Here is a 16,470-nt window from a genome sequence, read left to right as displayed (position 1 = left end):
TTAGTTTAGTACACAATCATTACAATGACATCCAACACATCCAGGCTCATAAAGCCTTAACTATATACAGTGTCACATATTAGAGTAATTAAAGGTATGTAATGAAATCAATAAGATTAATACATTTCAGACAACAGACTTAAAGTTTAGAAAAGTAATAATTTTAACTAACTTGTGGATTGATCTGTATCGTGGATGCAGTGCAGTGATTGTGACAAGTGTTAATATGGCTGGTAGTTATACTACTCTGGTAACACAAATATTCACAAGTGATGGCTACTAATATGGCAATGTCCCCCAAGGGACAAAAATCACCAATCAAGACAAAGAATCAGGCGTCTGCCCTTTGATCAAGACATTAAAACAATTACACTAAAATGGAACAACCTGACTACCCATAAAACAAGAATGAACTGACCCTACATCCTGATTGAGCTATGAGAGTATTATACCAAAGATGAAGATGAAGACAGAAGATGAAGACAGACAACTAATTACAACCATTGCCCTAAACAAACAGCAGTCTATTGAACAATACTGTACACCTATATGCAGTGATAAAACCTGACCGGTACAAATAAACAAATATACAAATGTTTTATTATGTTCCTGTTACACGTGTAACGTCTTTTGCTTCTGGTACATAGAATGTTTAGTGTTGCACAGGTAACTGACGGCAATATGTGCTTGTTGTGTCATACCATTGTGTCAATGAATATGTGTAGGTCATCTTCAACCAACTCTTGAGCATCTGCTTCATTCAACAAAGGTATGTCTGCTTCATCCAACACAATGTTAGCTCCAACACATAGACATCACCTTCAACCAATGTAGGTCTGTTAGCTTTAACCAACACCAGAATGTCAACTCCAGTTGACTCAACTCAAAACATAGAAACATCACCAAGACATCACCTTCAACCAATATGGTAGCACCACATTCAATCCAGAAACATCAGCTTCAACCAATATGTTAACATCACATTCAGTCCAGAGACATCACCTTCAACCAACATGGTATCATCACATTCAAGCAGCACAAACACCTCCGTAAAATGTTACGAGAGTTTGTTGCCTCCAATTTGTACAATCATTGATTAGGTGATAGTTATCATGGGTCACATTTCACGTCAAATATGTTCAATTGCAACAGAATTTTAGTGGTTATAGATTGCGCTTCAGAGTTGCCTGCCTTAAGACAATCTTTGGTATAAGTATCAGTTTCTATTGGTGGTAAACGCTGTACACATGGCCAGTCGAGAAGATTCTGACAAGAAAACTGATACAGCCATGTGAAATGTTCAAGAATTTGTGTCAGTTTAAATAAAAGCTAGTTGTTGTGTTGACTTTCACTGGATCTGTCTGCCTTGTCATCTGTCTGTCAACATAATCTGACTTGCATTCAAGATTGGCACTTCATGCCTGACCACTCTCATTGTAAAGAAGCTCCATTTAGTATTTCTGCTCTCACTGTAATACCAAGATTCTGGTGAGTTAATATTTGATATCTGTGACCCATTACTTTAGACTTGGAACTCAACTGCATTGTACTAGAAATCTGTATTGTGATTCATTGTAACTTTCTCATTGTTTGCTCAATATATCATTGAATATTTCAGACTTGTCTGTGTTATATTTTGCTGGATCAAAAGAAGTTCCATATACATTTTGTCACGCAATTTATTAACGGTAACAGTACCAACAGTTCCCTGACAAACCCTCTGAGTGTGTTTGAAGTACACAGGTTTTAAAGCTGATTGCAGTCATACCTGTACCAGATTGTTTGTTATTCATAACATAGACATAAATAGACAATATCTCACAACATTTATTGGAACTGGAAATCATGTCCCATTTTTGTTAAATACATCTTGTGCAAAAGATTCAATATCGTAATCAAGCCTGAGAATAGACAAATGGGTGTGAGTGTGATAAGCAAATTTAATGACAGAAATACATGAAATGATGAAAGAGATGTTTAGTGCATGATTCAGTTCATTCAAGTTGTGAGAAAAACATTGATCACAAGCATGGGACACAAGATTCTCTCATATATGGCATGTACAATCTGTCTAGAATGATTCAGTTCATTCAAGTTGTGAGAAAAACAATGATCACAAGCATGGGACACAAGATTCTCTCATATATGTCATGTACAATCTGTCTAGAATGATTCAGTTCATTCAAGTTGTAAGAAAAACAATGATCACAAGCATGGGACACAAGATTCTCTCATATATGTCATGTACAATCTGTCTAGAATGATTCAGTTCATTCAAGTTGTGAGAAAAACAATGATCACAAGCATGGGACACAAGATTCTCTCATATATGTCATGTACAATCTGTCTAGAATGTCTACAATTCCACAGTCAGTATCAAGTGAGGAAGCGGTACTATATTTGTATATGAAACCCTTTTGGAACAGATATCCTCATACAGACTCACTTCTCCACATTTAATGCAGATACCCTACAAAGCACACTAACGTGTTTGTTTTCAAATAAAAATGACAATAACATCACATTTTGATAATTCTTCAAAACTTCTTCAAACTTTATGCACGTTATTAAATTTCCTTCTCTGATGCATCCGGACTTCTACCCATGGACATCACTAATACCTAAATGCTGTGCTCAATCAGAGAGAGGGACTTCTGTGACATTTTCACACTTGTACACAGGACACACATTTACCATCCAATGGAATGTCACAGAAATATGTACACATCTAAAAGAAGACTCAAAAGTATACAAACATGTAGAGAAGTATGTCCAGTGTACACAAAGATAGCTGTTTATCACGTGGAGCCAGGCCCTCACTTCCTGGTGAGGAAAATTGCACATCTATAAATCCTATCAAACCCGTCTTTGTAGGAAATATACTGGACAAAAATAGTTTGGGATATATGTGAATTCTGAAATTATGAGTAAAGATATATTTATTCATTGATACACTGATAAAATATCAATCATAAAAATACCAACACCTCTAACTTATTTTGTCCAGTATATTACAAACATACTGAATGATCACACTGCTGCTTGGGCGGGTAAACAAATATTCTTTTTTATCTCATGCAAACTGGAGATGAAAGGATGATTCTCAACAGTTCTTAAAAATAACAATGCGTTGGGAGTTGTTGCACGTATGAAACAGAACACTCCAGCCCAGTTTCCATGTGGTTCTTCATCAATTCCCTATACCAGTCAGCTGGAACACCCAGGCATATTTACATGGCATCTTGTTGATGGGGATGGCTGGAATCTCAATGTCCATGCCTCCAGTGCCTCTCTCCTTCCAGTTGAACTTCCCAGGATATCCCATCAGACTCACTGTGGTGGCAACTGTGGTCAAAGGTCGTCCAAGTGTCAGCGTGTCCCCTTTCGGCCAGTTGAGGATGATAGCGTACACATTCCGGCCACTGGAGGTCACTTTAGAGGTGTACCTGAAAAAACACATTACATGATTCAAACGGAAGGATTGGTCACAAGTCATCTATGCATGTCATAAAATCAGCAAAAATCGACTGAATGTTCAGGCTAGGTGTCTTGAATGTATCGCAACCTGACAAGATGGGACAATACTTGTGATATCATGCAGGTTAATCTGTCCCTGGTGGCCACAGCTTCCCTCGGTACAGCAGGAAGACATTTCACAGATCAGCTCCACAAAGTTACCTAATATTGGGTCTAGACAAGCATGGGTGCTAGGCACCTGGGCAGAAACACAAACAGTATTTGTCCACCTGCTTCTGTTTTTAGTGAGCAGAATGTTTAGAGATTGTCACTGCCCAATTTATTCAAAACTGTAGAAGTCATGAATTCTTTTGACTCTTGTCTATGCTAAACTTCTCCAGCCTATACTGGCATGAAACATTTTTCAAGTTTAGTGTTTACAGGGTATGTGTGCATAATATATTTAAGACACTTTGTTGCCTGAAAAAGGTTTTCTAGCCTCAACTGTTATATAAACACAATAACATCACACATAAAATGGGGAGCACACTTCAATAAGGAAGTTGCATCAAGAAGTATAAGGGTATGCGCCGTAACAAGGACCCAAGATTACAGCCCAACCATCCAATGGGGCACTGAAGGAGAGAGTAATGAGAGGTAGGCTCAAGTCACATGGGACCGATTTGGCGAGAAAGGCAAAGGGAGGCCACTCGTGGTGAGTGTTGCCTCAACTGCAATAGAAACACTGTCACATCAGATGTTGTCATAGAAACACTCTCGAGTCATATGTTCGCATATGAACATAATTCCAACCCATGTTGGCTGGGAACCAATATTTACCATGTATTGTTAGTGAGGGAGTCGTTCTGGAAGGTCCAGGGACGAGTGCTGTAGATAGCATCACCGTTGACGTTAAGCCATTGGCCCAAATTCAGCAGGCGTTCCTGGAACAGGGGGATGATTAGGCCATCTTTGGTGGGCCCAACATTCATCAGCATATTTCCGCCACAGCTGTGAAGAAACAGGTCATAATGGGGTCAGGTCATTAGCCTCATAAATACCTACATATATGTCTGTCTGCATGAAGATGTCACAAACAGGAGGTTCCCACCATCCACCTTCATTAATGAACTCAATAAGATGGCAGTTTTCAACCATTTTTTTCCATGCCTCTTGAAATTCAGAAATTGCAATCAAAACAAAAGAAAACCCATGAAGAATATCAATATTGGTTCCACTGTTGTTCTTGGAGCTTGGAGTTGAGTTGGGTTTTACGTCACATCAGCACTTTTCCAGTCATATAGTGACGAGAGCATCTAGGAAGTGACAAAGTTAATCTTCCAGTACAAACTTCATAATTTTCCATGAGAACAACTAGCTCATGTTCATTTATATGCTAAAATTCTGTTGCTCTGGATGCAATGTTTAGGTCCACACCTCCATGGTGATTGGATGATGAACAACTGTATTGGTGTATATAAAAACATGGCGTTATTGTGACTCAGCGGTCTACAGGAACAAACATTACAGACAGGATAGACTTGGGCACATTACAGACAGCATAGATCTGGGCACATTACAGACAGGATAGACTTTGGTTTGTGTCTTATGAAACTCACATATTTCCTAACCTTGTGAATGTGTCCATATGTTTATTTTCTATATCTTTATAATTTACTACACTATCGACAAACACTTAATATTTCCTTACCGCACACATAAATGTTATATTGTTATAGGACATTTATCTAGCGCACATATCCAGGAAACTAGTGCTTGCTCAAGGCACTGACATATATTTCCCTCAATCACTGGATGCCAATATCAACAATCCATCATATTACTAGTCTCAACTCCTTAGGGAGTATACAATTCTTGCTGCCTCTAGGCACACCAAGTTATTTGTAGCTGTCTCACCCTATAGAGGCAACCATTCACAACTGGGTGGACTGGGACACATAGCCACAATACTTTATCCAAGTTTACTGCACGTTGCTGTACCCACAACTAGGTGTATGCACGTGTTCATGTGGCCACCATCTGGTCATACACTAATGGATTTGTGCGTTCTTTCAAGTGCACAGGGTTATGTAGTGTACACTGGGGGTTGTGACAACATGGAAAGCACACAAACCTGACTCCAAGGTTTTCACACCTGGTCACAGGTGGGTTCGATCCCAACACCTCCACCTCGCTTGATGACTAGCCTGGTACTTTAGCCAGCTCACCCATCAAGCCCCATAAATGTCCCTTTCTGAGTGTCTAAGCGTTCTTTCATTATTTACAATGTACCCCACTTACAAGTGAGTAACATTTCTGTTTGTTTGTTTACCTTCCCCTAGGGCTCATTATGATACAGTTAAGTAGATATTGTACAGGTGTATTTACTATACTGTGCAGATTCTGTCTTCAATACTTTTTGTACATCAGTGTTCTCACCCATCGTAACACCGTACCTGACAGTCTGGATGAAAGTCGCCAATAGTTCCTTGGTGCTCAGGAAGTCAGTGATCCTCGCATTACGTCGATATCCCCAGGAATATTTATCAATTGTCATGGCATTCTCAAATTTTCTCTTTTGAAGCACACCTGCATGACAGAACATATATCATGAAACCATACAGTATATATATATAAGGTTCTCATCAATATATTGGTTACAGTGAACACATCCCCGTACACTCCTCAATACAGCTTCAAGCAGATCATGCAGAATGTGTTACATATTTCTCAACTTTTCATGAACTGAAATCATGACTATCCTTTACTTTTAGAAGAACTAGATCATGAAACAACCTTCCCATCAATATGTCGAAATTTTTGACTGACTAGCACTATGGACAACTATTACTTAAACTGGTCTCACCTGGATTATACCTGTCTTGACTGACTAGCACCATGGACAACTAGTTCCTAAACTGGTCTCACCTGGGTTATACCTGTCTTGAATGACATGCACCACGGACAACTAGTGCTAAAACTGGCCTTACCTGGATTATACCTGTCTTGAATGACATGCACCAGGGCAACCAGTTCCTAAAGTGGTCTCACCTGGATTATACCTGTCTTGAATGACATGCACAACTAGTTCCTAAACTGGTCTCAACTGGATTATACCTGTCTTGAATGACATGCACCATGGACAACTAGTAAACTGGTCTCACCTGGATTATACCTGTCTTGAATGACATGCACCATGGACAACTAGTTCCTAAACTGGTCTCACCTGGATTATACCTGTCACTGCAGGTGAGGAAGCCACCATGATGACAAGCGATACCTTTTCCCCATCTATCATTAGTGACAACTGTATCTTTTACAGGACTGAAAGTAAAAGTAGAATGAAACATTTCAAATCAAATCAAATAATGGCATCAGTTTGGAAGCATTTACTGTAACAACAAACGATGGAAATCACAGACACATTTTTTTACAAATATGGATCCGTCATAGAACAAGACTGATGACGTCGCTATTAGAAGTGATGACATTCGACCCTGACCTTTGCCCATACTACCAACTGCCATTGTTTTCAGTGCTCAACAAGGTTGAGTTCCAGTCAATGTTTTCACTGCTATGTGTTGTAATTTATGGTACATTTGTTACGGTTGGAACTGGCAAGAAAGTGACAGAAATATCACCAATAATGAAATCAAGTTCAAATGAGTCATATGTGATTCATCATCAACAGCTGAGCTACTTATGACGTTGCCTAACGACGGGTTTGATAATGGTCAGTCGTCACGCATTTTGTGGACAATATCAAGTTACAGCGGCCCACTCTTTTCTGGTATCTTGTGGGTGTTTTAATGATAATTCTATCCACTTTAGCTATAATAGTTACTAAATCAATGTTAGTTAGTAAATCAATGAACCATTCACCCATTGTTGGCTGAGGCAGTGAATCAGAGTAAAAGATCTATATGGAGGATCACGTGTATCTACAAATGTTAGCGGGTCACTCACCTCTCATTGTACAGCCAGGCCAGGAACTGGGTGGAGTTCCAGTAGACATCAGGTGCCTCCCAGTCGCCGTCTGACCAGATGACATCTGGCTGGTACGTGTTGATCAGCTCGTACAGTTCTGGCATGGTCTTGTCCTGTAACACCCACTCACTGTAGCTCCTCCTGTCTACATTCACTGTTTAACATTGCACTCAGTAATAATACAGGTATTTGACAATAGTTTGTAAACAATCAACTCCAGACCAGACAATCCACTGACTGACAACATGACGACATGCATCAAACCAAATCAACCAACTGACCATCTGATCCTGTTAGTTACATTTTGTGACAAGCATGGGTTACTGAACACCAACTGATCTTGATCTTGTTTGTCACCTATTGTGATATAGGTTCTTGAGAGGCATTTAGAGGTCGGTATTCTAATATACAACAAAATGTTATTGATGTCAACTTTTTCTTTATTGTTTACACCAGGGACATGGAATAACCCCGAAACGCTGTGTTCATCCATAACATTTTGTCATATATTGTGATATCCAATGTACAAGTGTCACTGAACACCATCCAATCCTGTTAGTCACCTATTGTGACAAGCATTCGTTAATGAACACCAGGTCTAATATTGATCTTGACACAGGCAGACATTGCTGCTTCCAATACAGAATGTTTGTTTTTATACATATCCTGCTGTGGGAGGAATGTGAATATGTACATCATTTTCAAGTCAAAGACAGTATGTGTACATGGATCAATCTCATCTGACAAGTTTGTTGCCATGGCCTGCAGTTGGTGAAATCTTACTGTGAGACATCTGCACACAGAGCAAAGGCAGGGAAAACTGAGAGTGCAGCAACATGATCAATTAAAAAGACAAAAATATATCACAGTATGATTCATTTTTAAGTTAGTACCTGCACCAGGAATAACTAAGTGAATTTCTTATGTTGCACAATCATAATGTTGGCCGCACCATTCTATTAACAATCCTGTCACTGTCGTCAAATGATTCTTCATCAGCAGACCGAGAAGGGTATTCATGGCCAACTTCACTGTCCCCATCACTGAGGGTACGTTTTGACTGATCGCTTCTATCTGACACTTTTCTGCTTGAGCACAGTCCACAAAATCAAGTTGTGTTTTACACGTTCACCATGGCTTCCAATCTTCCGCGAAATGTTGCAAAATTGTATAGAGAGTTTGAAGTACAATGCAACATATCTATCAGCATGAAACCAAACTTTACATGTGTAGATGTTTCCTTCACTTCCCCTCATATACTATAGAGTTATACAAGACATTCTCAATACTAGGAATTTATACAAACAAAACTGCTGCCTTTCACTTGCAGTGGAAAATGGTATCTACACTGGATGCAGTAAACATCCCCAGCACTAGCAATATTTCACCAATCTGAATGAAAAGCATACCCAATCAAGTCAGACGCTGATTGTTTGGTTACAACAGTTTGTAAAGGGACTATGAGGAAAGGTGCCTGCCTAAACGAGCAAACATGTCACTGTAATGATTTACCCATATTATCAGATAATATTGACAGTTTTGCAGCAGTGTGTTGTTTCTACACAAACAAAAGGAAAGTACTTGCTGAGGCTGACCTTGACAAAGTCCTGAGTAGTGAAGTTGTTTGCCTTGTCACTGAGGTAGAGGGGGTGAAACCATTCAAACATGGAGTGGTACAGACCGAAGTGCAACTTGGTCTTGTTTCGGATGGCTGTTGCAAGTTCACCTGCATAAAGATATATCAGTCTTTCAATGTTCTGAATGACACAAATGTTACACAGTCCATGAAAGTGGGAAACACAACAGAATAAATGGTCCAGTGACTGCATACATTACTATATCAGAACTCATTTACTGATATGGTCCAAGGTCCCCTATAAGCTTGAGGTTACTGTCTTATAACAAACAGACTCAATATCTCCTCATCTCAGCACACTGCCAACTACCTATGTGAATTGATTGAGATTTCATACGTTCAAGAACAGATTTCTGTACTCAAACATGCTGATTATAATTAGATACAAAATAGACAAGAAAGTTTATTTCACATATTTGACATATATAGAACTTGGGAACAGTATGTCAATACCATGAACAAGTAGCAAGTTTACCTTGTATTATCAAATTACAGTTCCAAAAATATCTGAAGCATTGTTTATCTATGTAGAAATAACATTCTACAATATGACGTCATAATGTTTGATATTATTTGTTTGTGATATTCAATCCATTTCCTACTTAACAGCTCTTCAACTGTGACCATTTCCTTCTAACAATTTAGTGAATTTCACAACTGATGTGTTCAGTCAGCCATGTTCAGTCAGCCATGTTCAGTCAGCCATGTTCAGTCAGCCATGGATATACTACTACTTGTATCATTATCTAGCACACAAGGCCCCAAGCTTGTTCCATGTTAATGTGCAATCTAAATACATACCAACAATATCTCTCTTAGGGCCAACATCCATAGAGTTCCAGTTAAATGATGCTTTTGAAGGCCAGTTACAGAAACCTTCGTGATGCTTGCTTGTAAATACTATGTACCTGAAATGGAACAGATATCTCACATCATGCTAGCAACTGTTAGATGAACTTGAGTGACTACAGTTTAGTGCAATGATATTACATTTTTTTTGTTTTATCAGTCTTTCTCGCTTACTGTGCGCCTGATGCTGCAAATATGTCAGCCCAGTCTTCTGCGTTGAAGAATTCCGCTGTGAACATAGCGCCGAAATCTGCATACGTGAAACCGGGTCGGTAGTTCTCCTGCATGAAAAACCTGACACCCGGGGTACTCTGGTCACCCTTCCAGTTCCACCAGAACCATTCCGACGAGAAACTGGGCACGGAGAAAACACCCCAGTGAATAAAGATTCCCAGTTTAGCCTCATCATACCACGCTGGCAGGGGCCTGGAATCTATCGAAGCCCAGTTTGGCTGGTATTGTGCATTTACGCACACACAGAGCAGGAACAGAGTTACAAAACAACTTCTGGCCTCCGCCATTTTGAAGCATGTGACTGTGGTCATGTGACTTTGTAAACAAAGGATATGTAACTCCCTGGATATGACTCATTGCTTACCGCTAATATGAAATTGTCGTGTAGTGAGTGAGTTAGTTAAGATACATACCTACATGTGCGTCCTGACATTTTGAATCACATGACGCGAAGGAATTCCTTCCCTAAAATAGTAACACACGTGTTCCACACCTCGCTGCTTGTTTACAACACATTTTCATACATTTTTAGATAAGTAAAAGGATTGTGCGAAGGCTTTCGTTCCCAATCTAGGCAGACTGACCACCCGCCCCTTTCAACAGCTGTTTTCAGAGGAATTGCTCTTGAGTTTTCAAAGCTTTTTACAATATTCATAAAAGTTTGACTACAAAACATAGTTAACTGATAAGACGTATTGAATGTAGGGATTAAATAATTAATGAGTTAACGAATTAATTATCTCTAAATTCCATTTATGCATTTATGCATCAAAAATAAATAAAAAATAAAAAAAACTTTAACATTCCTCAGTTCACATTTCTACTGCCTTGAATATCACGTTTAATATTTCCATGTTGTGTAAGGTTTCAAGCACCCAGCTTCAGTACTTGCTGCACATCTCTTCTTTTCTATATCAGCAATCAAGTAGAAAACAGTGTTTGTTATGTGTCAATTATAAACAAATGCCAAAACAAGTGGATACATCTAAGAAGCAATTGTTAAACGGGGAAGGATCATTCAAATTACAGCACAAAGGCAAATGTCATATTTAAACTCTTGTTCTTATATCATTGATGAAAAAGGTTTATATTTCTTAAGTCACTTATATGCTTCAATGAAGTCTTAGTTCAGAAAGTCAAATACATACAAATACTAACATATTGGGGTAGATCTAAATTTGTTGTTAAAAAGGTTTAGGTCATTCAGATTACTTCACAATGCCAAATATCATATCTAACTCTTGTTCACACACCACTAGACAGAAGGCTTCCATTGTTCGATCAGTTGAAGAAATTCCATTTGCAAATATGACAGTATCTCTTCCTTTTGGTAGCAAAAATAGCAGTATTTCCAAATTATCAATGAAGTATTATTTGCATATTTTACTGATTTATACTGAGAACTTTAACAATGATAGGTGTATGAAACTGTACATAAAGTTTATTCTGAATCAAAGGTTATAATTCCATTTGCTTTTGAAGTTACATTGTATATTGCCTGCATAAAGCTATGGCAAAGTCATCAATATTCCCGGCAATGGCAAAACAGTCTTCATGAATATGTCTACGAGTCTACGATTATTTAAAATGTTTTGGCTTGTATATAGCAAAGTGGAAGCAAATTGTTGAAAGTATTTTAAGTTCTGCGCAGTTGGGAACCGATGACGTGTCAACCAAGTCAGCGAGTCTGACCACCTGATCCCGTTAGTCGCCTCTTACGACAAGCATAATCGCCTTTTATGGCAAGCATGGGTTGTCGAAGGTCTGTTCTATCCCGGACCTTCACGAGCTTGTCGTGTAGTAGTTGTACGGTTGAAACAATATTTATTTTCCTCTAATAACATATATGTATATCGTGTCATAGAACGGGGTTTGTGGGGATTGACAAACAGGAAACTTTGCCTATAGTAATGCCTCTCCCCGCATGATACTGAACATACATACTCAGACGTCACACGTTAGTTAAGGAAAACAAAACACATCCAGATTGAAGATGAGTATCACGTGGAGATTCTTGGAAATAAACTGATAATAATGGTATAGTCTTAATGGAGTTGTTCAATATCGTTGTTAGATTTTATGTTTCAGTGAATCGATATGTTTCTTGAATATAATTGTAGACTGATGTTGCCAGACTATTATTTTCGATGACATTAAATCGGCAATCACTGTACAGAATAGTTTTCACATCAAACCTTTGAGGTAGAAGTATTTGTTTCGTGTCAGATGATTAAAACAAGGACACACAAAAATGTATTGTAACGGATCCTCTGTGGAATGGCCACAAGGACAGGAGGGTTTTCGGCCAAATGCCAATCAGCGAGGTGAGAGTTCAAATCACTAAAAGCAAGACGGAGCTAGTTTGCGCAATATTATCTTATAGTGGCGTGATGGGAAATTAGCGTCATTTTTTAAATTTAGTTTATTACACCAGAAACGCAACATTTGGAAAATACCTCTGTTCTAGGCTACAGAAATAATGTCACCGGTGTAAAGAATTTTTATGGCATACAAGTAATACCCATATTCAGCGAAGCAAACGAATCAGAGATGCGTTATGGTACTTATTATTAAACGTATTAAATCTACAATGCTAAAACACGGCGTGTAACTCATACATTACACACATATACACTACACAAATGTACATTACACTCGTGTACATTACACATATACATTAAACAGGTGTACACTACACACATGTACATTACGCACATGTACATTGCACTCATGTACATTACACTCGTGTACATTACACACATGTACATTACACACATGTACATTACACACATGTACATTACACACATGTACATTACGCACATGTACATTAAACACGTGTACATTACACACATGTACATTACACACATGTACATTACACACATGTACATTACACACAGGTACATTACGCACATGTACATTACACACATGTACATTACACACATTTACACATGTGTACATTACACACATGTACATTATACTCGTGTACATTACACACATGTACATTAAACAGGTGTACACTACACACATGTACATTACACACATATACATTACACACATGTACACTACACACATGTACATTACAGACATGTACATTGCACTCATGTACATTACACTCGTGTACATTACACACATGTACATTACACACATGTACATTACACACATGTACATTACACACAGGTACATTACGCACATGTACATTACACACATGTACATTACACACATTTACACATGTGTACATTACACACATGTACATTATACTCGTGTACATTACACACATGTACATTAAACAGGTGTACACTACACACATGTACATTACACACATGTACATTACACACATGTACACTACACACATGTACATTACAGACATGTACATTACACACATGTACATTACACACGTGTACATTACACACATGTACATTACACTCGTGCACATTACACACATGTACATTATACTCGTGTACATCACACACATATACATTACACACATGTACATTACACTGGTGCACATTACACACATGTACATTACACGCGTGTACAAAAATATAACCCAGCATCTCGCATACATCACACTATAACAAGCTTCATATTACTTGAAGATTTTGTTTAATACTAATATACTGTACACTGATTCTGCAATACTGAAAAGTGTTTGCACTTACTGTAAACTTGACGTTGCACATTGTTTATACACATCATAGACCCTCTTGGTTATGTGCCTGGAGTGGGATTACTTTACGTGTAAATAAATATGTGTTTAGCCTGGCCCGTGCATTGTATCAACACGTCTGTGTCTTTACTGTATTCAGTTAACTGAATTACATTTTTTCTGATTTTAATTTCATATTGAACGATGTAATATCTATTCTAAAATCTCAACTATTGTAAATGTGTGTTAAAGGACAAGGGTTCCTATGGTATTTGTGCATCAACTATTGTAAATGTGTGTTAAAGGACAAGGGTTGCTATGGTATTTGTGCATCAACTATTGTAAATGTATGTTAAAGGACAAGGGTTGCTATGGTATTTGTGCATCAACTATTGTAAATGTGCGTTAAACGATAGTGGTTCCTATGGTATTTGTGCATCTATTATTGTAGGTGTGCTGTAAGTATATCGTCTGCGATGGTATTTGTGCATCAACTATTGTAAATGTGTGTTAAAGGACAAGGGTTGCTATGGTACTTGTGCATCAACTATTGTAAATGTGTGTTAAAGGACAAGGGTTGCTATGGTATTTGTGCATCAACTATTGTAAATGTGTGTTAAAGGACAAGGGTTGCTATGGTATTTGTGCATCAACTATTGTAAATGTGTGTTAAAGGACAAGGGCTGCTATGGTATGTGTGCATCAACTATTGTAAATGTATGTTAAAGGACAAGGGTTGCTATGGTATTTGTGCATCAACTATTGTAAATGTGTGTTAAAGGACAAGGGTTGCTATGGTATTTGTGCATCAACTATTGTAAATGTGTGTTAAAGGACAAGGGTTGCTATGGTATTTGTGCATCAACTATTGTAAATGTGTGTTAAAGGACAAGGGTTGCTATGGTATTTGTGCAACAACTATTGTAAGGACATGCTAAAGCGTAAGAACTACAGTATCTTACTATCTAAGTAGAGATTCTCCAGTTTATACTGCTTTCATGGACAACGAGAAGGCGTTTGATCGCATATGGTATAATGGACTCTTTTTAAAGTTATATCAAATGGGCATTAAAGGCAAAATGTGGCAACTCCTATATCAAAGCTATACAATAAGCTCTGCTTTTGTGCAATATTATGGTCTCAGATCAAATGAATATGTTATCAAGCAAGGTGTTGGGCAAGGAAGAGTCCTCTCTTCTTGGTTTTTCCTTGTTTTTATTAATGATTTGATATGTGAACTTAGAAATTTGAACAATGGCATTTGTCTACGGGGCACTTATATCCCATGTATTCTATTAGCTGACGACACAACACTTGGCTCTACTTCTCCAAAGGGTCTTCAATCATCACTTGATACTGTCAGCAGATATGCTTGTAAGTGGCGTCTAACTTGTAACGGCACTTGTGTCATTTTCTGCAAATATAAGAGGCATCTGGGTACAAATTCATTCAAATTTGGTGACTCAGACATACCAACAAGTGAACGTGTCAAGTATGGAGGCATTTTACTTTCGTTTGATCTGTCCCCTAAATCTAGAGTACGCTCATACTCCCAGAAAGCACGGCAATCTGTAAATTCTCTAAAAGGTCTAGGTTTAAACAGTAGAGATCTCCACCCTACTTCTTCTGTTAAAATATTGAAAAGAATGATACTTCCGACAAGCTTTTACGGTTGTCAAATTTTACCCATTCTTCGAGGTAAAGATTATGATTTGGTGGAAAGTACACAGAGATATTTCGCCAGAGAGATTTCGGTAAGCGCTTTTCCTCTGCTTCAGTCCTAGGTAACCTTGGATTGTGGAGAATGGATGGATATATAGATAAATGTAGACTATTATTTCTTGGCAAGCTGTGTAACAGCAAGTGTAATTCTTCATTCAAAGATATTTTCTGTGTACATCTAGCTACCTTTCAAACTAGAACAGCTGCCTCACATAGTATATGTGATACACTTATTCAAACCAGTTTTAAATCTTCAGTTATCTTAGTGCCTATCTAGAATTTGGAAGGTTTTCATGTAAATCGTCATGGCGAAGAATAATTATAAGCTGTATAAATGAAGCTATATATCTGAAACTGAACGATGGGTTTCTCAAGTGTGTGTGAGACAAGACATGATATCGCCTGACCCACAATTTCTTTGGTATACATAGATTGTATTGTTTGATGTATTTTTACATGTAATTTAAATATATATTACTGTTTTGTGTAGAAATCAGCTCAAGGGGAAAATTTTTCAAAATACTGTGAACTCTGCAAAAGATATTGTAATGATTATGACTGCCACATAATTCTACACTGTGAACACTATATGAACAGCAGAAACAACTTCTTTTCAAAACTCATAGTAGAACTACTATCTGAAGATGAAATGTTGTCACTGTTTTCTGGGGGTGAACTACCAATAACTCCGATATTGATGAAGTGTCATGGAGATGCATGATTGTCCTCTTCTGTAAATACTTATATTCATTGCTTCCCTCTCTAAACCTTGCATTCTAGACCTTTCATTATTTGTGATAATGTTGCTGTAAATATTTTATGTATATGTTTACAATGATCTTCGGACTGCAGTCTGGAGGAAATAAAGAGATTCATTCATTCATTCATTCATCCTATAACAGTGTTGGTACATACTTAAACATAAGTCTCATTAACCTAT

The 16,470-nt window shown here is 37.9% G+C and overlaps 1 protein-coding gene across 1 annotated transcript; it reads right to left on the bottom strand.

Moving 5' to 3' along the window:
- Positions 1-1,809: 1,809 nt before the first annotated feature.
- Positions 1,810-10,469, bottom strand: LOC137295755 (alpha-L-fucosidase-like). The gene is made up of 8 exons (XM_067827287.1): positions 10,103-10,469; positions 9,881-9,987; positions 9,039-9,169; positions 7,423-7,556; positions 6,683-6,780; positions 5,913-6,045; positions 4,297-4,467; positions 1,810-3,446 (listed from the first exon to the last, which is right to left on the bottom strand). Exons 1-8 carry the CDS (start codon positions 10,447-10,449, stop codon positions 3,191-3,193), a joined length of 1,377 nt encoding a protein of 458 aa, XP_067683388.1. The 5' UTR covers positions 10,450-10,469; the 3' UTR covers positions 1,810-3,190.
- Between the last annotated feature and the right edge of the window lie 6,001 nt (positions 10,470-16,470).

Source organism: Haliotis asinina, chromosome 9, assembly GCF_037392515.1.
Source record: "Haliotis asinina isolate JCU_RB_2024 chromosome 9, JCU_Hal_asi_v2, whole genome shotgun sequence".
Classification (NCBI taxonomy): domain Eukaryota; kingdom Metazoa; phylum Mollusca; class Gastropoda; order Lepetellida; family Haliotidae; genus Haliotis; species Haliotis asinina.
The sequence above is the reverse complement of the archived record's forward strand: the minus strand, read 5'-3'. Positions and strand labels throughout refer to the sequence as shown.

Excerpts from the sequence above, each read along its gene's own strand:
- LOC137295755 (XM_067827287.1), bottom strand. The coding sequence starts at position 10,449 with ATGGCGGAGGCCAGAAGTTGTTTTGTAACTCTGTTCCTGCTCTGTGTG. Across the intron at positions 9,988-10,102 it reads TTTGCAGCATCAGGCGCACA|GTACATAGTATTTACAAGCA; the intron begins GTAAGCGAGAAA and ends GTTCCATTTCAG. Across the intron at positions 6,781-7,422 it reads GCCTGGCTGTACAATGAGAG|TCCTGTAAAAGATACAGTTG; the intron begins GTGAGTGACCCG and ends TTTTACTTTCAG.